General features: G+C 38.7%; 1 protein-coding gene and 1 long non-coding RNA gene across 4 annotated transcripts in view; one reads left to right on the plus strand and one right to left on the minus strand.

The window, feature by feature from the left end:
- The window catches only part of RGS22 (regulator of G protein signaling 22), a 61,665-nt gene extending 37,678 nt beyond the window's left edge, over window positions 1-23,987 (minus strand). For 2 of the 3 annotated variants that reach the window (XM_053964329.1, XM_053964314.1), the window contains exons 1-11: window positions 23,676-23,987; window positions 23,025-23,053; window positions 20,384-20,446; window positions 11,514-11,735; window positions 7,899-7,984; window positions 5,818-5,992; window positions 4,782-4,953; window positions 3,450-3,713; window positions 3,099-3,336; window positions 2,400-2,561; window positions 1,328-1,499 (exon numbers count right to left, since the gene is read on the minus strand). In XM_053964329.1, the coding sequence (XP_053820304.1) occupies window positions 1,328-1,499; window positions 2,400-2,561; window positions 3,099-3,336; window positions 3,450-3,713; window positions 4,782-4,953; window positions 5,818-5,992; window positions 7,899-7,984; window positions 11,514-11,735; window positions 20,384-20,446; window positions 23,025-23,053; window positions 23,676-23,700 (1,608 nt within the window). In that variant the 5' untranslated portion in view covers window positions 23,701-23,987. The remainder of the gene's footprint in view (window positions 1-1,327; window positions 1,500-2,399; window positions 2,562-3,098; window positions 3,337-3,449; window positions 3,714-4,781; window positions 4,954-5,817; window positions 5,993-7,898; window positions 7,985-11,513; window positions 11,736-20,383; window positions 20,447-23,024; window positions 23,054-23,675) is intronic. The other variant, XM_053964322.1, reaches the window with a different exon arrangement.
- A 53-nt stretch (window positions 23,988-24,040) lies between these two features.
- LOC128795897 (uncharacterized) lies at window positions 24,041-25,687 on the plus strand. Its single transcript, XR_008433660.1, has 3 exons — window positions 24,041-24,434; window positions 24,550-24,628; window positions 25,514-25,687. It is a non-coding gene; the product is annotated as an uncharacterized LOC128795897 (long non-coding RNA).
- The last annotated feature ends 2,242 nt before the right edge of the window (window positions 25,688-27,929 follow it).

Here is a 27,929-nt window from a genome sequence, read left to right on the forward strand (position 1 = left end):
TACGAGCACATTGTGCAGAACTACAGAGGATGTCAGGTGAAGAGCATGTGAACATGTTTTGTGAAACTTTAGGAAGATTATCTTAAGTCAGCTCACTGTAAGAGAGATACAATCACTCAGACTGGGAGAGAAAGAGGTCATTCTGCCACACCATCATTTATTATTTTGAACAAAATCACGCTCTGACCTTTTGGAGATGCCAACTGCATTCAGAGTGCCCTCAGAAATTCACCCAGAGCTGCTGCTTTTTCTAAGCTCTTGCAAGCACAGTGTAAATAGAAGCCTCAAAAGTCCAAATTAATCATAGGAAAAAAAAATGTAAGAGCAAGAAATGGGCCATCTGGTGACTCTGTGATGTTCATGGTACCAGGTCCTAATTTGTGTCAAATTCAATAGGGACTGGAAAACCTACAAGTCTGCCTGACCTACAGCTACTCCTGGCTCATTAGCACACCTTGTGAACTGGTCACTGTAAGACACAGGTGCTTCTTGCTCCCATTTCTGCCATGATCAACAGGAACATGGCTTCTGAATCCAGTTTATTCTAAACAGGAAATCTGTCCCACTGTTTTCCTCCATTATCTCCACAAATCAAATTTCAAAGGAAGTGACTGTAGCCCCAAACTATCCAACCTAAAGTAACAGAGGTGTGTGTGACAAATCAGTGGCTGACAAATCTGTGGCATATAGTTCTTGATACTGGAACCACAGTTTCAATCCACATTCTCCAAGTACCACGTATCCTGAGGCTTAACACTGTATTGATGAAAACCTGTAGTTTTTATTACAGTTACTTCTCACACTCAGGCTTTCAAGGAAGAAAAGAGACAAAACTGAACTGGTCACCTGAAAGCTACAAACTGTGAAAAGGTCTGTTGAGTTGCTCACAACCCTCTGTAGAAAGCAAAAAACCATGTGTAGCTGATTGAAGGGCTGTAGTGAAATGAGCAGATGTGGAAAATGAGCAGAATTCTGCCTTTTTTACAGACATGAGGAAAAGATCCAGGTTAACTGCAGTGAAGTTGTAAGAATTATTCTGGATTAAGACAAGGCTGAGTGGTGAAGCTGCATTGCTAGAGACTTGATTTTGCAGTTGGACTTAGGAAATTGCCAGAGTGTAACTGAGAAGATAATTTGACTCAATTTATAGCAACTTTTTCCATGAAGTATAATGAAATTTTATTGCATTTTTATATGTAACCATCTTCAATATACCAGCTTGCTAAATGTTTCTTAAAAGACCTTGCTCTTGTTCCATTGAATTCAAGGAGTTTTGTCATTTTTGACAGGAAAAAGCTTTGTTTTCCAATGTTGTGATCCTACTTACCTGAAGAAGGGAAGGTGGTATGTCAGACTTTTGGGTCAATGGCAACAATGATACAATTTGTGGGAAAGGATCAACGTCCACTCTTGGTCTCTCTTGATATGTGTGCCAGAACTTCAGTTTTGCACTGGCAGCATCAATTGCTGTTGAATGAGTGACACAAAATCTGGGACCCCTAGGGAGAAAAAAGCTAATAAGTAGAACTTTACAAAGTAATGAGACACTGGGCTACTTGGCTTCATATTTTTTTTCCAGTGATGTTGTTTACTGTACCAAGATATGGTGCTATATGCATCTAGGATTAAAAATCAGTTAGTGTCAAAGGTATGTTTAGATACTGCATGCTTCCAAATCTAAAACCAAACTACACATAAGTAAACTTAGGTTGCAAATTCTGCACCATTACAAACAGTTGCCCTTCCATCAGTCTACAGGAAGGTATGCCCCATCCATCCTACAGCAAAGCATAGGAAAGGATTGTAGGCCAGGACAGAGACCACAACTCATGTGAGGATCCACAATTCCATGTTTATGCCTGGAATTTGATGAACCCCCTTGGGGACGAGAGAACACCTTCAAAAATTTAGCTCATATTTTGGAAATAGGTTAGATTTTATATCCTCACTTAAGCTGTTGATATGTAAAAGGCATTTTGTGTGACAGGCATTGAACAGTAAAGTCTCAGCTTAAATCCCATGAAGGTATATACACAGAGCATCCTCAGAATTTGGGAAGGGTAGTATGGGGAACAGGTTAGGACAGAATTAACCTCCTGTGCCTGGAGGCGTTTTCCTGTCCTGCAGACTAAACTTTAATTGAACATTACCCAAGGCAGAGATCCACAAAGCAGCTCAGATTCTCTGGTAGAAAAATGACAAGAGCTTATTAAGGCAGATCTACCAGGCTTCTCAGCAGATTGTAGTTTAGGCTCAGCTGAAAATTAATGTGCTAGTACTTACAGTGACATTGCTTCTAATAATTGCAATGGGATAAGTGACATGAAATAATAGGCTTATCAAAGAAAATGGACATTCATTAAACAATAGAATGTTATTTCACATCCATTTTTTCATACCAGTAAAGAAGAAGTGGTTTCACTACTTCAGGCTGAATCTGTCTTAAATGCATTATATTCCACTGATCTCCATGCAGTAGCTCAAGTCTGAGCAACACTTCTGAACTGAGGAAATAGTCTCCACTGCTCAGCAGGTACAGTTTTTTCATCTTACTGAGTTGCCTGCAGTCAACAAAAATAATCACATAAGCATGTATCAAATACTGTACAGAACTGACTACAGTTTATCCTATTGCTTACACTGCTGCCATGCAACATGTTTTTAATTGCAAGTGGCAGAAGCCAAAACATTTTTTCCACAAATTAGAGACTGGTTGTGTATAAGACAAAATGTATAGTGCTGTAGAATAGACTATCTGAATACAGCAGGATCTTCATTAAAGGCGATTGTCACACTGACGTCCTACTTGTGAATTTAATTTCTTTAGTTTTTTTCTGTTGCTATCTGTTTTCCAAATATCTTTCTATCACAGCCTTAATAATATGATTCTGACTTCATGTAAGCCTTGCAAACATGACTCTGCAAAAAGAGTTTTATCAGCTTCAGCAGAGTCATTCCAAACCTTGCCAGGACACACATTTAATTGTGTCTGTTTATTCAGACATTACAATTTACTCTGAAATCTCAAAACATGCATTGATCTATCCAAGTTACAAGTATTAAAGCAATGGGAGTAACTGTTAAATAACAGAAAGTACCTTTGTTGCCTTGTAGTGTTCTTAAGAGCCTTTAGTCTTTCAATATCCATCCAGAGCCACCAGTACCTCTCCCCAAGTGTTCCTTTAATGAACTTCTTGAATCTTTCAAACTCATGTCTGTTGCCAGTGTCATATGTCCCATGACTAATACACCAGGCAGCCCTGCTGTCTGGCCCAACACTTTCAGAACTTGGACTTAAGCTTCCTTGTTTTCTTACACCTTCCTTGGAGTCCAAGGCTGTAAGTGGAGAAGAACTTTGGTTAAAGAGTGACTGCAGTACCATGAGCAAATTCATTATTTGCTAACTTGTGTATAAACACTTCAGGTTGTTTTGTGGAACTTCACATTACTTTCAATGTCAGCAGCTGGCTGGAGGGTCAGCTCTGAAATGGGTTCCTTCACTGAAATTTGAGAGGACGCTGGTGTGAATTCTTCAGCTGTCTGAAAAGTTGTGCTTCCCTGCTCATCTTCTTCTTTTGCTGCACTGTGCCATTTTGGGTCTAGATAAACTCTTGAATGCGTGTGAGAAGGAACTTCAGCAATGGCCACAGAGCAGCCTTCCTCAGCCTTTCTGGATCTCTCACTGCTAACATCGGCTTTTGCAGATGCTGTCCCTGAAGGGGAAAGGAAACTCTGTTTGTGGCATTCCTTAGACAGGTAACCTGCTTCTTTGTCTAACTTGTCATTCCTTTCAACTTCCTCTGAAAATAAGCCACATCTAACCACTGCTGGCCACTGTCACAGACAGACACTTGGATTAGGAATGTGGCAGAGATTCCCTGCTATGCAATTACATAATTTCCTAACTATATGTGGCAAAATATGTTGATATTAACATAAAAATCACTGTGATTTAAAATATCTTTTCTTAATTCTGACCTATTTCACTTGTTTTCACTTGACAAGGAAAAATCACAGCCCCTTGACACAGGGCTGTGAAATGAAACATGGAGATAATTTCTCTCAGGACCTGAGGCAATTAGGGAGAGAGACACATCTCTGAGAATGGAGAGAGAGCAAGTTCCTAACATATAAGCCGAGGCTTCTCTTCCTCTTGCTACTGTGTAAAAAGCAGAAGCAAGGCTGTGCAATGAGGTCTATGTCCATATGTGCATCTGTATTTTCTCCCCCAGAACCTCTGGAACTTGCCAAATAATTTCAAATAAATTTGAAGATAGACAGGAATCCAAATGATTACATCTTACAAGATCCATAAAAATTGGCAGCCAAAAGACCTTTAAGTGCCCAACATAAATACCCTAAGAAGATGGCTGAAACACATAATATGCTATCAAACGCCCAAAGAGTCCAGACAAGAAAGTCTTTCAAAACACATTAATTCCTCTCCCCCAAAAAAACCCAGAACAACTCAACTGAAACGTACCGATTTCTATGAGACAGAAAAGTGTAAGAAAAGAAACTACTACTATCACAAAATTACTCGGCAACTAGCTCAAACTTTCATGTTTCACTTAATGTTGTAGCTATGAAAAGAAACAAATGCCTGTCTGAAGCCTCGGATGCCATGTGATACCCAGAAGGTAACAAGTGGAGTTAGCAACAATTCCTTAGAAGGCCTTTCTTTTCCAGCTAGTCTGAGCTGTGTTTCAAACCACAGGGTTATGTAACCCCTGTTGACCCTTGTTAGTTAACCACAGAGTTAAGTAACCCTTGTTACTTACCCAGAAGGGGACCTTTTCCAGGTAATGATTCATTTCCTTTATGCTGCCCTGGCAAATGCTGAGTATCTTGAATTTTACTAGAAGCTACGGGATGCGTATACGAATCTGTAGTTTTCACAGAATTACCTTGTTTTGCCAAGGTAAACCAATCCTTTACCTGAGAAACTGTAGCCTAGGAGAAGAAGTTTCATAGAACAATTAAAATTTCTCTGTTTATTGCAGTATTTCTGAGAACCACAGCTTACTGTCCATAGGAGTTCTGTGCAGTCTGTTTGTGTAGATTTCTGTATGGATAGTTCACAATGCAGAGAGCTGTGTGACAGTAGCTGAGCATACTCGTATGAGTTGAGCTTCTGTTTAAATCGTATTACTGTGGTATTCACATACCCTCTGAACAGAGAGAGACTTCGCTTTCTCAGGATTTTTCCTGAGAGAAGCTGTGAGAGAAGCAAAGAAAAGAGAATCAAAACAATCCTTATCTCATTCGCTGTGCCTGTGTTTGTGCCCATGTGGAATGTGATATGGAAATTCTTTACCCAACGTGATTGCTTGATTGGATTCTGGTGATGGTGTTTTAGATTCATTGAGCAATTGGATCCACGTGTGTGTCAGGGCTCTCAGGAGAGAGTCAAGCGTTTTCTAGTTAGGTAGTTAGTGATAGTTCTTGTTAGTGTGATACAGTGTAATAAAGTTACAGTATAATACAGCATAATAAAGTAATTAATTAGCCTTCTGAAATCATTGGAGTTCAGACATCATTCTTCCCCTGTCAGGGATCACCGCATTCTATATATTACAACTCATCAGCATTCTTCTATAGTACAAAAAACTTTGAATATAAAAGCTATTTAGAGAATCAGAGAAAACAGTTTAGGTTAAAAGAGACCTTAAAGATCATCTATTTCCAACCCCCTGGCACTAGACTACGTTATTCAAGAGTCAGTTGTCCCATTAGGTTGTGACCCCAGTTACAATAATTCTACCCAATTCATTCAATCTATCTTGATGCTACACCCACTAAATATGTTTATTTTACCTCGCCAAGTGATACATAGAACTCCTTCATAGTCAATGAAGTCAGTGAAGAGTCATCCTCCTCAGGAGGGGGAGAACTTGGGCTTTGCCTCCTTATCCAGGGAGAGTAGTCACTATCTATAATGAAATTAATGCCAGTCTTGCTCCATTCTACCTGTGATATCAATTTAGCTAATCTGAAATTAAATGTTGAGACAAGAAAATAATTAATTTTAGCTTTTAATCAGAGAAATGGTTGATTTCCCCACAGAACTGGCAATTTTTAAAAATTGTCTATCTAAAAAAAATGGCTACAGAGAACTTAATGATCTGCTTTTTTCATAGAATAATGGAATCATAGAATATCCTGTTTTGGAAGGGACCCACTGAGTCCAGCTAGGTATAATTTCAGCCTTCACCTGCTGTCACATCTGTAAATGCCAGTACTGCCACTGCACAGCTCACCAGCACACAGATAGTGCCCTGCTTGCATTACCAAGCTTTACCAGTAAAAAATTGCTTCTTTCAGGATGATTTTGCATGTATCTCTGCAGTTCCAAGCCCTGCCAAGATTCCCTTGAACATTTTGTTCACTAAAATTGAATTATTCTCCCAGATTGCAGAAGCCCTATATCACTAGCAGATACTACACCCCTGGTTCCTGACAGAAGCAATCTCTTCCAGCAGGACTGCCACAGCACTGATGGAACTTGCAGCTGGTAACAAGATAGCTGGCACTCTTGTGTTCAGCAGGCTGCTCTATGGGGATTCCATAGTACTGAACAATTATCCAGTGCTACTTTGTGTTGGTGTGAACTTCACAGTGTTCATGAAAGGCAATCTTAGAACCACATGACATCAGTGAGAATGCTCTGGCCCCAAGAACTGGGCAGAACTTAGTTAAGTTAGAAAGAAGTACAAAGCCAACCAAGTCACATGTGAAGGGAAGATGAAGCCTACACTTGAGCCTACAACCAAGTGAATGGTCAGTTTTATTTGTACCCACTACTGGAGATCAAATAGGATTTATTTCTAGGGTTAGGGTGTCTTCATCTTTAAACACAATCTTTTAGCATCTGAACTTATCTTGATTCTGATTTAAGAAAGCAGATAGAACTACTGATGTCAGTTGAAATTAGATACATGCTTAAATTTGGTTTTATGCAATTCTCTTGGTAATTCTTCTTGATCAGTTTGCTATAGCAGAAGATCAAAGTTATTGTTTCATGAGGCCCAGATAAGGGTAAAGCAGGCTGTTAACAAAGGTATAATTCAGCACTCTCACAGTTTGCATGTTCTTTGCACACTTTTCCCCCTTGAACTTAAGTACAGTCTCCAGGTTATCGAAAACAAAAAATGTTTTAAAATTTTTAACTATAGAAGTCTATACCCCAGTAACCACTCTGCCATTACAATCAGCAAATGTGAGTTTTGTGAACCATACTTCCAGGCAGCCTCTCCTTTTGGACCCCTAAAATATGCTACAATCATCTGCATCTAGACACAGCCTTAAGGGATATAGAGGTAGGTCCTTCCAAAAATGCACACTAGATCTCCTAAACATCTGCTGAATGGGCATCTCCATCTGAATGGACATTTTTCCATCTGGCAGTGGAAAAACACTGCAAGATTGTGACAGTAAATCATCCAGCTATGCCATGGCATCCCACAGAGAACTTTACTAAACTCTGACAGAGGCCCCAAAGACACAAAATTAATAATCAAAATTAAAAAAACACTTGCTGTTTTTTTCCAAATTAATTTCATAGACTTGTAACTTCTACTTATATGGCTTACATATTGATTAGCAAAAGATGCATTGCTACCATGACATCTCTGAGGAACAGAGATTTGGAAATTAGTAAATCCCATTCTTACTCTCTTTGTAATGGTGTAGTATAGAATGTAATTCATGGTCAAGGAAAATTACAGCATGATGAATGAAAAATGTCACTAACTTTATCCAGGTCACTAAAATATTACAATAAAGAAAACAGGACAAGTGGAAGGTAAAACCACTTTAAGAATACTACCAAGATTAATTAAATGAAAGAGGAAATATACAAATTTATAACTGAAAGACAGCATAAAATATTGCAATACCTGTATTCAAAGTAACAGTCACTTTCTAGAAATGCTGGAAGCCTTTCTTTCTTAATCCACTCAATTGCTTGTTCTTGATCGAGTTGCTATTAAAAAAGAAATGCCAAATTTTTGCAGTATTCTTGACTTTCTTGACTTATTTGCCACATAACTGATTCTCTACATCCCCCTTCTACAGAAGCCTTGTCTCAGGAAAACAAATACAGAGTGAACATCATCTTTATGCTGGAACAAGTACTTTCCTATTAAAAGCTAAAAAGGTCTAAACCTGATTTCACCTATTAATAGTTCAACTTTTGTAATGAATAATGAGTGTTTTTTCTTCTGAAATAATGTCTGTATGAATCATTCTTTTACTGTACAATTTCAAATGCAAATTAGATGCACAAAAATTTTTCTGCAATAGGAAACTGCTACTTTCTGACTTTAACACATTTTATAAATAATAGCTATTATTTTTCCTCAAGAATTTGAAGAGTAAGGAACCTTAAATTAAGTTATATTTTCAGAATGAGAAAACTGTGGATATTAAAACCAAAATCAATCAAATAGAAATCCAATTAGTTACCACCTCTCATGCGTTTATGTTGGATCACTGCATAACTGCATTGTACACAGTAATTCTCATAGTGGAAACCCACGTGTGTTATGACCTGGGGCCACAAGAAACTTCTGCTCAGACAGTCTAAGCCTCAGTGCCTCGTTGAAGCAGAAAAAGAAGTGCCTCCAAGGAGTAGTTTGGGGATTGAAAGGCAAATGTTGAGCAGCAAGTTACACAGACACAGCTAGTTCCAATGAAGTAAGAGAAAGATCTCTGACTATGGCCACAACGATCCATACAAGGGAAGCCATACTTGCTTCCCTTAGAAATTACATACAGCCCTTCCTAGTATTTTTTTTAATAGTGTACTTTTTCCACTCGTAGGGGATGATCTATTTTATTAATCTGAGGTGCATTTTTCCTTTTACTGAAGTGAGACTAATTATTTTGAAGAATGCAGTAACTACCCTTGTCCATAAAAACAGGTGAAGTTTGGGCAAGGATGGATACTACTTGTTATATCAGGTAATCAGTTTATGTAGATCACAGCTTGAATTTTCTTTCCATGAGCTAATATTCCGTTCAGGGCAAGGGTTATTTCTGCCTCATACGTATCTGTAGGGGATTAAAAAAAATCTGAATTACTCAGAAAGTGGGTGGTTTCATTTAGAGAGAAGAAAATATTTCAAAATATGGAAAGCTTATGTTGGCAGTGGCTCATACAATGTAATTTGTGGAGATGGAGACTAATTACTCCCAACCACACAGTGTATGCTTCTTCTTGGCAAAGATTGACAAGATTTTTTGAAATACAGAAGATAGTTTCTTTATTTTGGCATTTAATATTTATGCATTTACTGACTTACAGCCCAGTTTTTTATCTGAATGATTCATAACATACTCATGTCTGTACATGGCTGGTACACAAAATTATATGTCATATCAGAAGGAAATTTTTTTTATTCTTTCCCCATCTCCAGAGAAAGATGCTACATTTAATCTGATGGGGTTTGTGACCTTGGTTAGTTTTCTTACCCAATCCGCCTTAGACCTTGCTAGGGCCCAATCCAGGAAAGCTTTTAGCACATGTTTAAGTTTAAGGACGTGTTTAACTTTCCTTGATTAAAGTTAAAAACATACTTAAGTGCTTTGCTGAACTGGGGTTTCTCTGAAGTAAGGTATATGGGATGCCAGCCAGTTTCTTTCCATAGTTATGATCGATTCTACACTAAGTCCACAGATTTTTTCTCAAAGTATTTCACATCATTGATATTGACTATTGACTATATTGACTGTACTTCTATATCAATGATTTGCAAACGTGCAAACACACATGAATGCTTATCTGTAAATTTGTAACAATCTGAGAGAGAAGTAAAATAAAGAGAAAAATACAACAGCATGTATTTCTTAGCCAAGATGTGCTTAAATTCAGGCCATAGCCTGAAAGGCCTACTAGGATTTTCCAGTCATAACTCCTTTTCATAAGTAACCTGCCAATGATGACCACTCAAGGTGACTGTCTGGGGCAAGCTGTTTCACAGGCCATTTTGTTCCAGCTCAGACTTGAGATGCCAAACTGAACTGGATGAGGCATCTATGTTGCCCATCAAGTAAAGGAGGAATCAAAAATAAGCAGTATCACCCTTTGGCCCCAAAAGAAGAAAGGTACTAAGGCATATTGTTCCTCAAAAGGCTATAATGCTTCCCATCTATGGAAAATATCCCAGGGAAAGAAATGGAATCTTAAATAATACTGAAGCCCTGTTTCTCCAGACCACATGAAAGAAGAAGATAATAGTGAAATGGCTTTGAATTGCTCAAACAAGGCCATCCACAATGCTAATGATGGGAGGTTAGCCCAGAGAGCAATGTAAGCCACACTTGCACAAACACACAGCATTTCCACAGTTTAATACTGAGAGCAAATAAGAAATCAAGAACAGTTCTTCTGCTTTTGTGCTCTCAAGCAAAGTAATTGTGAAAATTATTATTTAACATGGTAGGGATGTCTGTGAACCTTGTCCTTTTGTATTATTTGTCCAGTTTAAATGCAGATAATTGCAATATCATATTAGTATCATTTTGTTAAACATCATTGCCTTTTGACCTCTCAACACTGTTTTCTTTTCCGAAAATCATTAATCTTATACTGGCAAAAGCAGTGGTCTGTTACAACTCCCTGCTCTGCTCTCAGCTTTCCAGCTATGACATAATTTTGAGCAGGCACTGCAAAAAATTGAGCAAGACCTTAGACTGGCCTTGAACAAAATGAAATGAAGACACATCAGTCACATCCACGTAAAATAAAAAAGAAAGGAATAAACCAAGCATCCCAGTGAAATACTTTTTTTGTCCTTGAAACCTGTTGTTCAAAGGTAAAATCCCACATCCAATTACACTGACTTGTATTCTACCAGCTGCATAAGATGCTTCAACTGCTGATTTTAACCTGCCTGATTCGGTGCTGAAGATGGCCCTGGAAGTAGGCAGGTAAGAATACAAAAACTGATATTGTCTAAACAAGCCTGAAGCCAGATTTTTTTTCTAAATTCCAATCCATCTTTCCATTAATTTAGCTCTCTTCTTACCAAAGACTATTTTTTCTGGCCATTTCAATTGATGCTAACCATGTAAATCCTTTAGGAATTAATGGAAGAGAGACATATGTGTTGCCAGACCACAGATGAGCTCATAGCCACACAAGGAAATTAATTAATAAGGAAAGACTGAGCTGCATTAGTTTCAGTCAATTTGCACATTCCAGGGATCACTAGTAAAGTAACTGTTGTCATAATATTTTTTCTTTTAATATTAAAAAGTATTCAGACCACACAGCTGAACCCTGCCCTACAGAATCTTCAAAATTCTGTGCTACAGGATGTGCATCTGTAATTCCATTCACTTGTCTGCTAGACACATGTGCATTACAGGGCATAATTTGGCCCATCATTATGTTTTCCTAACATAAATTAACATTTTTCCCAAGCTACCAAGCCAAACACAACAATAACTATTGCCAGTATCTCTACAGTAAGATCTAAATATAAACTCAGGGTCTATAAGATGCTTACCATAGTGTTGTAATTTGGATCAATACTGAAGGTTGAAGAAGCACTGTACATTTTGGAGAGCTGCCCATCATTCTTTTCTTTGCTTAAAACATCATAAATGGAGTTTGGAGGTTTTTGATCATGTAGAATTTTTTCCTGCTGGCTTTCCAGGCATCGTGGGGCATAATTAACTACTTCAAAAGCCCCAGCATCAGAGTTAAACTTCACTGGCTGGGCAAAAGTCTACAAAAGAAGTTAGGAAAGTTTATGGTACTATAATAAAGCAACTGCTGTTTAACAAATTACTTTTTATCATATAGAGGCATCCTACAGAATAGAAAATTGCATTATGAGGATTCTTTCTCTTGGGGCCTGAAATAGTAATTTTTCTGCATTCTTGTTTTTGCTGTATAGATTTCCAAAGCATTCCTACCTTTTTATCTTAGCAATACTTAATTATCAAGAATTGAATTCATTCTAGATCACAGACCATTCTTTTTCACATGTACATAATTTATTCAGTACATTGAAGTCTAGAATACATAATTAACTGTGACTTTAGTGACTGTCCTACAGAGAAGTACTCACCTACAGGATCAGATCTACAGTATTATTCTCCCATTTGTTATTATCAACGATCAAGGCATTAAAATATTAGCAATGAAACTGACCTTTTAAATGTGTGATGCTTTTGAGGAGAATGAATCTGAAGATTTTCATATGTAGGAAAATTTTGTTACCATACTGTTACTTGTAGGTCAAACAACTACCAAAACCTTTGTCCTGTAGCAAATTTTATTATACATCACTAGTTCAGTCAAATACTGTATAATAGATGAGATGGACTAAACTCCAATTTTGGCCATGCAAATGTGACTTTTGTAAACTCACAAAACCCCACTGCACATGTACACACTAAAACAGATCCATCTTTCATCTTTTAAGCTCTGGTATCAGGTATTTCCCTAAAAGACTATCTTTCAAATTCTCTTACTTGAAATGAAGATAAAAATATGGATGGATTTTAGAGAAGTCATAGAGGATACCCATGACAGTTATGAATAGTAGATTATGTAGAACTTATGTGCATTATATACTCTATATTATATAGATTATATAAGCATCTCTGCACTCAGCTGGACAACAAGGCATGTTGTATTTAGGCACTCAGGAAACATTGGCCACATCTAAACCCAGTGCCAAAACTTATTTTGGCTTTGTTCCAGATAGGATCCCACCTGGTGTTTGCACAGTTGTCGTTCTCCTGCATTTAATAAGAATATTTTATTTGTTCAAGTACTGTATTTTTAATTTCCTTGAACTTTTTCATATATCACATATATGCACACAGACATAACTCATATACATTCTAAATATGTTAAATGCATGCTAGATATAACATAGAAATATACTACAGAACAATTTGATTTTTCTTCACACCTGTATAAGCCCAAAGTAATGAAGTTAGTGTCATCTATTTTGTTGTTTCTGTTTGAAGCCCCCTTGTTGATCAATGTCTTGTAGAACAATGCCCAGAATTGAACCATGTGGCTGCAACATGTTTTTTCAGCATTCCCTACTTATTCCATAATGTGTCACTGTAGAGGCTCAGCCTGGCAAAGCACACAGCATGTGAGAGCATTAAGTGTACGATTAGTGCCTATGACATCAGACCGCCACTGCTCAGGGCCATGCATTGAATTGCATGAGTCTGTTCAGATACCTAACTTTAGCCGTAATCATGGATTGGTTTTTGTTCTCTGACACCTTCTGCCCCTTTTGGCATTAATTTTCTCCAGGGTACTCTGCAGGTTTTAGTGGGTTTTTCTTTCCAGATGTACTGAACAGCATCTAACAAACCTTTCATGTGTAGTAGATTTCCCTACGTGCAGACCTCCTCCCAGTTTGCTATGTGCACACTTCATTTACTTTCAAACCTAATTTGTGCTGCTACCAGCTTTAACTGACCAACTGTGCAACCTTAATAGCCTTTAAATGTTTTCTTCCTTCTACATTCCTTCATGTTTTAAACAAAGAAACTGAAGAAAGTACACTAAGAAACAAAGTACTTCAGACTCTTAGGATTCGAAATGCTCTCGCTTATGGGAAAAAAAGCAAACAAAATGCAAATTTCATAATAAAGGGTTTTGTGACTAGATATGATGAGATTGTTTTAGTTTCATATTTTTCAAATTGAAGACTAGGTAAATACAGTATTAGTTTAGCACATATATCTACTTTTATTTAATAATTTGTAACTTACTCTAGATCTAGGGTTTTTTTGATACATATTCTATTTAGCTGAACAGAAAACTATGGCAATTTTAATGTAGTGAAATGGATGCTAGTGACAATTTTTAAAATGTAAAGTGTATTGCTGTTTTGGGGTCTGACTACCAATCATTTATAAGACAAATATACTAATGGAACAAAAGAACATGCACTGATGGGATAGGAAGATTTAAACTTCATACACTACATACTTGACTAAAAAAGGGGGTTCTAGTTCAGACTTTTGGGGTTTGGATGTAGTTACTCATCCCCAGGGACACCAAAAGGCACGCATACTATTTCTATCAGTCAGAGAGTAGCCAGTAGACTTGACACTAGTAAGGATGCATCTGGAATATTGCATCCAGTTTTGGGTCCCCTGTTCAAGAAGGATATTCACATATTTGATCAAGTCCATCAGAAGACCATTGAGATAGTCAGAGGCTGGAGCACTCACCCCTGAGGGAGAAGCTCTAGGAGGACTAGCAGCAATTTTAGTGTATTTTCAAGGATATTGCTGAACAGATAAAAGCAGGCTTTTTACGGAGGAGTATGGTGGGAGGACAAGAGACCACTTGTCATACACTGAAACAACAGAGGTCTCAACTGGATTATAAGAAAATAGGTGATTTTGGGATGATTAGCACTGGAATAGGCTGTCCAGAGTGGAATCTGCTGTTGGAGGTTTTCAAGACCAACTGCAGAAAGTGCCAAGCAACCTGGAGTCAGTACTAAAGCACTGACTTTGCTTTGAGAAGGAAGCCACACTACAGACCTCCTTGAAGTCGCTTCCAGACAGTAATCTATGATTCTGCACAAATCCCAAATTCCTAAAAGAGCATCTCTCCATCTCTCAAACTATCATACAAAAGCATTTTAGAATAATTTAAACCTTTCTGGAGAAGCTTGTTTACTCAAAAAATCTAGAATGATAAATCAGAATGTTTTTATAAGCATAATAAAAGAAGAGATAATTCCTAATCTTCTTAACCAATCACCACCACAAAAATAAAAGTGACAATGTCATGAGAAAAATCAAATGCAAACACACAAAAAAACACCCCCAGAACCTGATTTCTTGTAGGAAACATTTTCCCAGTTACCACACAGGAGAGAGGATCAGTCAATCCATTTTCCTTTCAGTATCTGAAGAACTTTGGGGCAAAACACTCAATCACTCTCACACATTACAAGCCACAAAAAATTGCACCAAGATACTGTTCAGTACCCTTTAGCAAACTTAAAACCTTTCCAGTGGAAGTAAAGTACTGTAACTTCCAGTGGAAGTAAAATCCTGTAACACTTCTCAGGACAATGAGAGAGGTTCATGGCACCACCAATATTCCATCATTGCAATAATGAGGAATCTCTTCGGTGAAGACGCCTACGTTAAGGAGTGGATGATAGTCTACACTATAAAGGAAAGGGGAAAAATTATCCATGCCAATCTAATATACTAAGAAATGTCTTTCTTACCCCACATTTGGCAAGTGCTTTTGGCTTTTTACAGACAAGTAAAATACACTAACCAAAGACTAAGTGTAGCATTCTCTTTAGCTTGAGCCAATTTTTGATGCTTTGAAGATAGAAAAGGAAATCTCCAGAGAAATTATACCTCAAGATGTTAAGAAAAAATAAATCAGTTTTGGCAGGAGCCTTGAAGCTTGGGGTTCATACATTGTCAGTGTAGCACAATAAATAAGATCAAGGACTTGAGAATACCAACAAATAAGAAGTCTACAGATTTTGCAAACTGTTTCACTCACAGGAAATTCTCCTCCCAAAGCCAGTATGACCAATGTAACTCAATGTAGTAATCTCAGCTTCAGAAAAAAAAATCTCTGAGCAAATAACAAAAAGCTGTTTTCAGACTGTGGTACAGCAATACTATTAAATAAATAAACAAATGCATGTACTTTTTTGACAGCAAAGAAATTTCTTAGCTGTCAAATGCATATTGAATATGGTTTTCAGCTGAAAAATAAACAGAATACATAATTCTGAAACCTGAAGTTATACACTTAACTGAAGGGAAGACAAATTTCTCTCAGTCCTCCCATAACAGAAACCAAAACAGCATCCATCACTATGTTGCCAGGATATCAGACATATAAATCTCACTGTTCTCTGTCTTAACAGTTTTCAGATACATTCAACTTCGGATACAATTAACAAATGTGTAAATATGCTCACATCCCAGACCCAAATAATGTAGTTTGATCCCAAGAGAAACAGAATGACCACAGCTTGGCTGCTTCTTAGGCTAAGGGTGGGAGTGAATAGAGATCTCATCCAGGATCATTGCCAAAACTTCCTTAAGAAGGGTATATGTATGTCATAAATAAATGTCAATGAGAGTCCACAGCAGAAAAGAATTTGAGCAGCTCTACGAAATGCCTGGAAAAATTCACATGACACATGGTCAGTGCAAAATCTCCCATTGACTTCAATGAGTCCAGGATTTCCCTTCTGTTGATGAGTAAGATAGAAGTCATAATCACACATCACAATCTAATTAAGAGAGAAGAACATTTAGAGTAAACACACTATTAATAAGGAATGTAGTCAGGAATGTTTCCTTCAATGTCAAATACATGATGCAAGTTTTAGTCCTAGGTAAATCTCAATGTAACATGCATGGGAAGGCCTTACTTCTGTCAAAGCCTTTTTAAGGGAGGTTGTATTGGCAATGGTAGCCTCCCTCCTCATACCTGGAAAAGACAAGAGGAAACTAATGAGCATGCTCTGATGCCTTGAATTGATGATTTGATGCATGGAATTATTCAAAGTTATCTTCAAAGCAGTGAAGGGCCTGAACTGTGCAGCAGTGGATTGCTTTTTTGCTTTCTGCCCTTTCTGTAATCTGCAACTCAGATCAAGCAAGATTTTATTTGTGACAGCACTAGGTTTTCAGGACTATTTGGTCTTCAGAAAGACCAATTGGTCTGAGCTTTGTTACTTAATTGTTTTCAGAATCATCACCTGCATCAAATGCTGGACCCCAGATGACCTGGAGTAGAGCTTTTACAGTGAGAACAATGTTTAAAAGAAATATTCTTGAAATCTAAAGTTGATAAAATTATGGTCACTTAGAAGATTTCTGCTGCAAGGGAAACCAACAACCAGGGACTCGCCACCAAATTGTCATCTCCTGAATGTGCATCAGCTGAAGCAGAAGGTAGCACTTTTGTCTCTAGTGCAACTCCTTGAGGTTGCAAAGAGAAGGAGAGTGCCTTCCTCAGGATCACTGGTAACTGGAAAATGACAGGTAAGACCCAGCATGGACTTGGGATGGAATGAGTAGCAAGCAGCTTGTAGAGTCTAGGAGAAACAAGTTGACATTACTGTGCTTGCCTTCAACACTGAGCTGGATAGCAATTTCTTACTTCTGTATTTTCATTCCTGACTAAACATATCCTTGGATGATTTTAATACATGGATCAGATATTCAAATTCTAGCCTGAACTCCTAGAACTGGAAATGTGTCCAGGCCAATGTTTCTCTTAAATCTTTCCTTTTACATTAGTTACTAAGGAAGGTGTAACTCATTTGTGTGTCATGTAATTGGTTTCTGCTACTGTGAAATCACTGTACTACTGGCAAAAAGTGCCCTCCTGAGATTTTTTGTATTATGTATTTCAGAAATACTTTCTGTAAATTACACTTTATTACAGTATATAGCTCTTTGGAGTACCTAGATATTTATATCAGATTACGTTGAATGTCATTGTAACAAGAGGATCATTTAAGGGATACACTGTAAATCAAAGCAAAAAAAAAAAAAAAAAAACCACATTAAAAACCTGCTGCTGTTATAGCAAGTCCCCAGTGATACAATTTTCCATATGCTAATGGTGTATTATAAATCAATGCAGAAGCAGTCCCTTAAAATAAGCATATGCTCCCCCTCATTTCTTATATCAAGTCTCACAATATTTTCAGTTTAACTTGTTGCCTAACTACTAGCACACCTGGGTAATACTGTTCCCAGGCAACAGTGTATAAGCACAACAAGAATAAAGCAATGGAAATTTCAATGCACTGTTTTAGTAGAAACCTTCTGAGAAGGAGAGGGAAATCAGGAATGTAAGGTATTCAAACCACAGAACTCAAGGCATTAACAAAACTTAATCCTGAAGAGGATAAATCTTTAGGAAAAGATCAAAGAGAAAATAAAACCAATTATGAGAACATTACAGTTTAAAATAGCTAATAAAGCATCTGTTTTCATGAAGATATGTAAATATGTGGAAGAGAGACCATGCATCATCTTAGAAACCTACCAAGATTACCAGCATAAAACAGTGTTTACTCAGGAGTGACTGTGAACTATTTTCTGTGGGCTTCCAGAGCCGCCAGGAGTGCCTGGACAATTGCTGCAGTCCAGAGCTGCTGAGCTGCGCCAGGACTGTGGGCTGAGGAGCCCTCTGAGGCCAAGGAGAATTTTGGCCTCTAACAGATGTCCTGAAATTTGTGTATGTCCAAGGAGATCAAGAGACTAAAAAGGCTGAACTTCTTACCCTCTTCATCCTCTGCAATTTGGAGAAAACTTGAAGCATTGTTTCCAAATAAGCAGCAAAGGCATGGCGGATGGTATTCCTGTGCTAAGAACAATCTGGCACAATGGAAGGAGGCCTGGGTTTAAAACCTAAGTACTTAGGCTTGGACTTAGGCAGATATCCTAAGGCAGCTGTTGGGCAGGGGTTGGTGGAGTTGAGGTGTTGGGGAAAGAAAAAAAAACAGCCCTCACGTTTTGTATCATGTGTGTCTCTCTAGCTTTGCCTACTCTTCAGAATCTTGCAGTGTGGTGAAAGCACGTAAAGACTGAGCTCCTGGAAGAAGTCAGTATCGATGCTGTGCACAAAACTCACACTCTGACACAGAGTTAATACTTCCAGATTCTATTTTAGGATTAAAAATTGGAATGAGGAGCCCATTCTACCATCCTTAGTAGTGCAATTTCCATGTTGTGTATATTTACACAAATCTATGATGTGGCTTAGAGACAGCTATGTGTGGCTCAATTAAGTAAGCCAAATAATTCAGTTCTGAATCACAACTGAACTTTTTTCATTAGTGACTTCACCAAGCCACTTTGAGGTCCAAGAAGCATCAAGAAATATTCTGCTCTCTCCTAATGCTGGCAGTGGTTCCTACCAAGCAAACTGTAGAATGGACCTATGTTCTTGTAGTGTAGCCTGTTGGACTGCAGTGCCTTAGGAAGGGAACAGGCTGTGGGACAACTCTGTGGCATATCAGGAGCCACAAGTGATCCTGTGGAAAGGCCTGTGCCACCTGACAAGGGATTTGAGTGTAAGGCGTCAGGGCCAAGACTACTAAGATGAAATTGGATGAGGTTGCCACATTGAAGGAGCAGGACTGTACATGTGACTCTCAATAGAGTGTGGGGAACTAGGCTAGTTGATAGGGAAAAGGAGCAAAATACAGGAGAACTGGTTAAATACAAGGTCTAGCTGTAGGTCTAACTGATGGTCTAACTATAACTGAACCAGCACACAGAATACAGTGTAAGGCTGCATCCTTCTGGCTGCAAATGGGAGAGGAAGAGGAGGGAAGTGCCAACTTCGAAACCTTCTGAACCATGAGGAGAAAGAGTTGTTTCTTGAGCTAAAATGTTAATTAATCACTGAATACATTGCCAGAAAACTGTAAAAGGACAAACTTTTGTTATGTCATCATGTTGTGACACTGTAATAGAAGTGGACACCTTTTAAGAAACTATTTATGTGTCTTTTTCATTTCCTATTCATATTATTTTAGTGCACTGTTATTTAAATGCATAAATTATTAATTATGTAAGTTTAAATACATAAATAACCTAGGGATCTTGGTGGACAACAAGCTTTCCATGAGCCAGCAGTGTGTCCCTGTGGCCAAGAAGGCCTGATGTACATTAGGAAGAGGACTGCCAGCAGGTCAAGGGCTCTTCAGTACATGGGAGACATGGAGCTCCTTGAGTGATCCAGCAGAGGGCTACAAAAATGATTAAGGGACTGGAGCAACTCTTTTATGAGGAAAGGCTGAAGGAGCTGGACAAGTTCAGCTTCAAGAAGAGACAAATAAGAGAGGCCCTTATCAATGTCTATCAGTAAATGAAGGGAGGATGATGCCAGGCTCTGCTCAGGGGTGCCAAGCAATAGGACAAGAAGCAACAAGCAGAGTGTGATGCACAGGAAGTTCCACCTGAACACAGGGAAGAACTCCTTTACTGTGTGGGTGACTGAGCACTGGAACAGGCTGCCCAGAGAGGTGGTGGGGTCCCCCTCACTGGAGATATTCAAGAACCATCTGGACACAATCCTGTGCCACGTGTTCTGGGATGACCCTGCTTGAGCAGGGAGGTTGGACCAGATGACCCACTGTGCTCCCTTCCAACATGACCCATTCTGTGATTCTGTAAATTAGCAAGAGAACATCTGTCCCCAGAAGTCCAGATAATTGGGCTATTCTTACTGATAATAACACTGAGCAGTAAGGGTTGCTACCATTAAAATTCAGATATATGGCAAAACATAAAATTTTCCAAGATGGATTAAGTTACTCTTAATCTTAGTAAGGCATTTCTTGTATTTTCCAAGGGATTTCTGTAAGGTACTTACCGGAAGACTCAAAAATTCATTAAAGAAATCCACAAGCATATCATCTGTGGCTAAGCATTCTTCCTATAGAGAGATAAAACCACAAAGCATGGCTTGTAATAATCTGCACTAATATTTAAATGCATTATTGCCTCAAACAATATTTTTTCCATGAGATATGACATGGAAGATTTTGCAAAAATATTATTTCCCATTTTTGAGAATATAGTCATTGCATCACTGTTACATTCTAGCCATTGCACACTGCCAAAGTCCTTAGCAATTTAAAATGCACACATGAAGGTGAATCCTTTACCAGTGAATTTACAGATAAAGCCATCAACCAAACAGCTTCTAGATGCTAAAACTTTTGAAAAAAATGTGCATAAGCTAACAGTCTAGAAATTCCCCACATTGTACCTTTCTGTCTTGCACTTGGGAAGAAGGACAGTATGATATTTCACCAGGGCCACCTTCTGCTCTCACACTGCTGCTTGGGGATATTTGGGGACTAAAAGGGAGTACACTAACCTATAATTTGGCTCAGCAAGCAAGCGGTGTATGCCATACTTTGAATCTGACAGAACTGGGAGGCTTCCTGTTGTCCTCATCAGAAGTGAAGACTGCATCTGCAGGTGTTTTTGTATCCTTTCTGATGCCTGCATTTTAAATCCTGCTAACATGACACAAAAACTGTGGACTAGAAGTTCAATCTTTTTGCTGTTGACAAATCCAAAAGTATGGCTCCAAGTCTTACTTTTACTGACTCAGTATCTCCACCATCCCATTTCAATTCAACAGAGGGTATTATTCCACTGGTCTTCAGATATGTGTCTTCAGTATAATGAAGACAAATAATTTTTACTAGTTTCATTTTCCTAAATGTTCTATAATTTCAGCCTTACAAGGCAAGGAGAATGAACTTAAATTTAATGTATTTGCCAACAGAAGCAAAGGTGTTGCAACACAAATCTTTTTTCTCAAGTTGATAGCACTGAATTGTGGTAGTGAGGAATAGCATTAAAGAGAGGTTATGCAGAGTGTACAGGCAGGCAGCATCTTGATCCATACTCCAGTGGTCTAACCTAAATACAGATAGCTTGTGCTCAGACAAGGAGGAAATCTGAGATAACATGCATGACAAGTCAGGACTAGACCCGATGGTGTTTGTCTGGCCCTAGTCTGCCAGCATTTATTCCTTAGCACTTGTGGTTGCTGTGGTGACTAATACAGCACAGGCAAGGTAGCCCAAGCTCATTCCTAGAAAATGCTGCCAGCGCTGAAATCAAGGCTCTCATGCCTTATTCGGATCACAGGCCCATGGTCCAATGCAACTGCAGTGCCATGGACCTAGAGATGTTTGGGCACTGCTTAAATAGAGGAATTTACCAACGTGTCTAAACCATTTTGAAATCAAGAGAGAATCCTCTTACTAATGTCAATAGGCAATCAAATCCAGAAATATGAATTCTGCAAGTGTTAACACAACTAGGAAAATTAATTAGAAACAAGCTATAGTCAGCCTCATGTTTGGTTTGACACTGACAAGGATGAATCTCAAGATAGGACTAGATATGATAATACATGATGAAAATATTTTATTGTTTCAAATGACTTATTAAAACCAATTAATTTATTACTGGCTGAAGTATAAGCTCTTTAGAAATATGCAGGTAACACATTTTCAATTTCCCAAGGATATAATTCTCTGTAGTCCCATAAAACAACAGGAAATGTAAACACAGTGATTGATTAATAGATAAAATGCTTATGATCTCATTAATGTGTGCTTCATTACGTACTATATCTACACATTATATACTTTCCTCTGGTTTTTGGAGAGATTTTTGCAGACAGCCTTATTTTCATTTGAATTCAGTTGCATTTTCTTATGTGCACATTATAGGTTAGGGAGTTGCATGTACAATACTATAGCTTAGATTTTTGTGCCAGAAAGCATTTGGTTTCATTTCTTTCTATGTCACTTCTCCTGCAGCACAGTCTAAATTATGACTAGAAAAAGCTGCCTTAGAATTGCAACTGAAGGTTAAGGCGTGCTAAATTGGTCCAAAAGTTGTGCTTTTGTTGTTCTGTTTATGGTAATAAACACTATAAATAAAACAGTATCTAGAGATTCCCAAAAGTAATATCAACACATTGATACTTTAAAATACATGGTAAGTGCCCAAAAGGCACTAAGTTACAAAGGCATCCAAAGCAGGGAATAGGCAAACACCACCTGAGCTGCAGCAGTAAACATGTCATTTCTTATGAGGTAACAGACAAACGTATATACCTTTCAAACAAGAAGGAAAACATCAGGGAAATCCTACAATGAGCTATGAGCAAAGGGCAAAAAAGGCAAAGTAAGGAGATTGTTAAACCTGTCATGTTGAATCTTCCAGTTGTTTGTTTCCTTCCTTCATCCAAATTCACTTTCATTTCCATCTTTATTCTCCACAGCCTCCTGTTACTTTTTTTTCTAATTATTTTCAAACTAAGTATTTTGTCTGACAAAATTTTAAGAAATCGCTCAGTAATCTATACTTACAAAAAAGAAATAAGAAAATAGACAATGGTTTCCAAATTTTTTTTTTTTTTGCTTTTTTGGCTCCATAGCTGCATCATGAAGATATTGACTAAGCCTTATAAGCATACTTACTAATATTTCTTCTGTTATACACGGAGGTTCTGAAAAGAAGATAATAAATATCATATGTAATCCAAGCAGTGCAGTTAATCTGGTTCAACGACAATACAACAAAAAGTAGTGAGGCATGACAACCCTCCTGGGTATTCCAAAACAAAATAACTTGGTCTGAAGAAATAAAATAAACTAAGAATATGCTGTAATGTTGACCCATGCAAAGATTAACTATTAAAAGAATTATTTAAATAGAAATCAAGTATTTTTAAAATATATTATTTCTTATACATATCAGTTAACTTCATGTCAGCTTTCCTCTGCAAAATTGATAACTAGAAGCTTGGTGAAAATACAGATTTATATGAGACTGTCAAAGCTTTGAACAGCAAATATTACAAATCATGTGATAAAATTAAAAAGATACAATTGTGTTCCCGAATAATCAACTCTCATTCATTCTAGGATAATATCCTGTCTTTAGTGATGCCATCTGAGGGGAGTAAAGTTCTCTCTTCGGAGTGATGGGTTCTGCCGGGCAAGTTTACACCCGTCAGTTCAAAATGCCCGTCTTTTGTGCCACCGTCTCTGTACCCGAGGCCGCCACCGTGGGGCCCGAGCCCCTGCGACACGGAGCCGGCCCAGCCCTGCGGGGACAGAGCCACGTACCGGTGGTGAGCCGCTTGGAGCGCATCCTGGCTCCGGCACCGCAGCCGCCCCGGCCGTGCCTGCTCAGGTGAGACCAGCGTGAGATCCCTCTCTCAGGTGAGACCTGCTCAGGGGAGCGGCGGGAGCCGCTCCTGCCCAGGTGAGATCCCGGGGAGCGGCGGGAGCAGCTCCTGCCCAGGTGAGATCCCGGGGAGCGGTGGGAGCAGCTCCTGCCCAGGTGAGATCCCGGGGAGCGGCGGGAGCAGCTCCTGCCCAGGTGAGATCCCGGGGAGCGGCGGGAGCAGCGCCGGGGCCGCCGGGCCCGGCCGGGGCCTGTGGCCGCCGCGCCGTTGCCATGGCGGCGCCGGGCGCTGCTCGTCCTCAGGGAGGACGGTCCCAAAGGAGATCCCTGAGAAGCAGAAATCTGAGGATTCTTGTAGCCAGAATGAAACGAAACACTCCCAGAATGTTAGTTTCTGCCTTGGTTCCGGCATGTAAGAAAAAGTCACGTTTCTGGTGGGGTCAGCGAAAGCTGTGTGCAAAGAAGGAATTCAGGGTCCTATACGAGGATTTCAGAGGGATTTAGGTGTTTCACAACTGGGATCTGAAAACCATCCTACCTAGCAAGTAACTTATCCTAGAACTGCATAAATCCTTCAGGATTTTTTGAAAGTTCACTCAAAGGTTCTCTGCAGCTGCTTGTTTCCAGACCAGCACTGCTTTTAGTAGCTTGGCAAAAATCCCGCTGGGATCAGTTGTACAAGATGTCATGGATGCAAGGTACATGAAGGGCTCCTTTGAGAAGCCTAATCCATCAGCCGGACTCGGGAAGTGCCCAAAAGGCACAAAGACCTTACCGTTCCCAGAAAACTATCATTTGTGTCCCCTTTCACAGAGCGGAGTAGTATATCCAGTTGTAACACTCAGCTGTGAAAAAAAAGTTTTAACTCATACATGACTTGGTGGAATCCATGGTAAGTAAAAACAGAACAAATGCACATGCCCGGGGACTGCAGCTTAAAGTCCAAAAGCTGATGAGTGTTAATAATGAACAAGCACCAAATCTGTTACCATAGAAGCAGGGAAAATGGCTTCATCTCCTGGAAACACATTATATTTTGCACCCTCTACTCCAGTTGTGCATTCCCACTCTGGGGGATGCCTGCCCAAACACAATCACTGGTCTAGTTGCTAAATGCCAAAATAATACTTCTTCTAATTGTCTTAATGGAATATTGTTAGCTGTGTGATTAGCTTTTAAGGATGGTTTGGGTTGGGTGGGAGGGGTGGGGAGGGGGTCTTCCTTAAGGGGACAATAGTATTTCCAAAGACCTAAAAGATAAGCTGGGTAAGTGTTCTTCAACACATTTCAGGCAAATGTTTTATATATATATATATCTCTGAAGAGCATATTCAACAGAAGTAAAGAATAAAATACGAAGATTCAGACAAGTTAGCTATGGACAATTTAAATATTAGTATTCTGATGAAGTATTCTGATGAAGTATTAGCTGTTCTTACATTCTCTGTATGCAGACTCTATTCAATAAGACATGACAAACATTAAGTTAACATTGAATTTCCTAGTGCTGTGTATCAGGACATATTCTATTGTCACTATGAAATATTTCAAATAGGTATACTTAATGTAAGAGAATTTTACTATATGTAAGAGAAATATGCAAAACAGCCCATAAAATGCAAAGTTAAACCTTTCCAACAAGTAGAAGAATTGCACTCCATTGTGTTATGGGCCTGGATTGTCTCATAACCAAATGAGACATTCAATATGATTAAAATGTTTAAGCTAATGTTCATTCCCCTCATTTTCCCCCTGCCCCTCTTTCTTTCTGATGTAGGTATAAACATAGTCTGCAGTGTATAATTTTCTCCTAAACTTCCCCAATTGCTTGCAACTTTTGAAGAAAAAAACAGAAACATTATGAATTACCCTTTTTTTTTTTTTTTATTAGAAGTGGAAGCTACAAGACAGCTCAGAAACAACTGAAGTTTGGAAGTGAGTCAATTAATAAAAATAACATTTAAAAAGGTCATTTTCCTATCCTTCTGTCATCGGGTATATTTTGTCATAAAACTGTTGGGTCATTGTGCTGTTTCAATGTGCTTCAAAGATTACATTTAGGATTAAGCTAACCAGAAAATATACATTGTATTTTTCATGGAGAATCTATTAGCAGTCATCATCACTTTTTAATTGTCTTCATTAACAACACACATTCAGGTCAAATACCTTGTGTGTGTGCATTCCAGTCCTGATTTTACATTGCCAGTTAAAAGTTCACCAGCTAGCGAAGCTAAGATATAAAGATCAAGCTCATTTTTCTCCTTTTTGACATTTTTCTTTCCATGCTCTTATTTTATTTTTTTTTTTTTTTTATTATTTAGCTTAGCAGACCTGCAGGCCTACAGGGTGTTTCATAAATATAGTCAAAGCTGTGATCTATCCCAAGAAGCATCGTACCCTGTAGTAAAGATGAATGGCTAGGCAGGATGGGGAATAAGTTCTAGAAAAGGAGATACCCTAAAATATTAGACAAAAGAAATAAAAACCACTAAAAGTAGGCTTTAAATTGTTAGAAATTTTAGAAAATGGTGATCTATCAGAAGGCCATCACAGGAAGAGGCTGCACTGGAAGACAGATGGAAGGAAAACATCAATTGGTCCACTTCATACCTGCTGGCATTTCTCTCCTCTGCTTATTTATGAAGAACCATTTGGACAGCTGAACTTTCAGTCAAGATTTTAATCTGTCCTCCACAAATCTCTGGAATTTATGCTTTCAGCCATTTGTCTGTCAGGGTAAGGATTTCAAAATATTATCCAGGCAAAGTAGATCAAAACTTCTGAGACAACTTTGCCCTCAAGAACCACATGTATAAGCTATGCCAGCTTGCTGGATGAACAAGCTTCCTTGGAACTCAGGTACAGACAAAACATAAACTGGATTGCTTTACTAAATCCAAATGCACACTTGTGTTTGTAGGTGCTAACTTGTGCTTGATTCCTGGCAGTGGTCATAGTTAAGTCATTAATTTTCATATAATTAATTATGCATTCAAAAGGTAGCAAATACTCGTAACAAAAATGCAGATACAGCTCTAGAGAGATACTCAGGGACACCTATTTATTTTCCATAGAAACACCCTGTCTCATATATAAGTGAGCATTTCTTGCTGTGATACCTTTAATACCCAAATATTTTTACAGAAATCTGACTTCAATTGAAGTCAGAAGAACTACCGTTTCTTTTTCAGATGATTACCACAGAGATTTTAGTTTTGCATCTGGTAGCTGCAATCACATGCACTGAAAACAGGTGCTAGGAAACCTATTTAAATATTGACTGCAGAAGTGCCAAAGTGGGAGTCAGATCGCAAGAGAGAAGCACAAGTCCAGTGTCAGATAGCTGGCCCTATAAATGCCTTAAATTATTCTTTTGGCAGAAACACAGAGGCTGCCTGTCGTGATGGTACGGCCTCTGTGTTGAATCTGACAGTCCCAGTTTACAGGCACAGTTTAATGCAATTCTGTCAGGAAAAAATAGTGCAAACACGTGAGGAAACTGTTATTGGAAATATGAGCAGTCAAAAGAATTGGAAAAGGAGAGAAATAATATTCCTGAAGATAGTCTAGGTTAAAAGCAAGTGCTTAAAAATAAAACAGGAGAGAGAGGTCAATAGCATCCTGGCCTATATCAGGAATAGTGTGGCCAGCAGGACCAGCACAGTGATTGTCCCTCTGTACTCAGCACTGGTGAGGCCACACCTCAAGTGCTGCGTCCAGTTCTGAGCTCCTCACTACAAGGACATTGAAGTGCTGGAGTGTCCAGAGAAGAGTAGTGGAGCTGGGAAGTGGTTTAGAGCGCAAGTCCTGTGAGGAGCAGCCGAGGATGGTGGAGTTGTTTAGCCTGGAACAAAGGAAGCTCAGGGGAAACCTTATCACTCTCTACAACTACCTGAATGGAGGCTGTGTGTAGTGAGTTGGGGGTCGATCTCTTCTCCTAGGTATCAGGCAATAGGACAAGAGGAAATGGCCTTAAGTTGTGCCAGAGGAGTTTTAGATTGGCTATTAGGAAAAAATTCTTCACCAAAAGGATTGTGAAGCACTAGAACAGGCTACACAGAGAAGTAGTTGAGTCACTATCCCTGAAGGTATTTAAAGGACTTGTGGATGTGGCATTTAGGGACATGGTTTAGGGGTGGACTTTGCAGTGCCAGGTTAACGGCTGGACGCAGTGATTTTAGTGGGCTTTT

This window comes from Vidua chalybeata, chromosome 1 (genome assembly GCF_026979565.1).
Source record: "Vidua chalybeata isolate OUT-0048 chromosome 1, bVidCha1 merged haplotype, whole genome shotgun sequence".
NCBI classification, from domain to species: domain Eukaryota; kingdom Metazoa; phylum Chordata; class Aves; order Passeriformes; family Viduidae; genus Vidua; species Vidua chalybeata.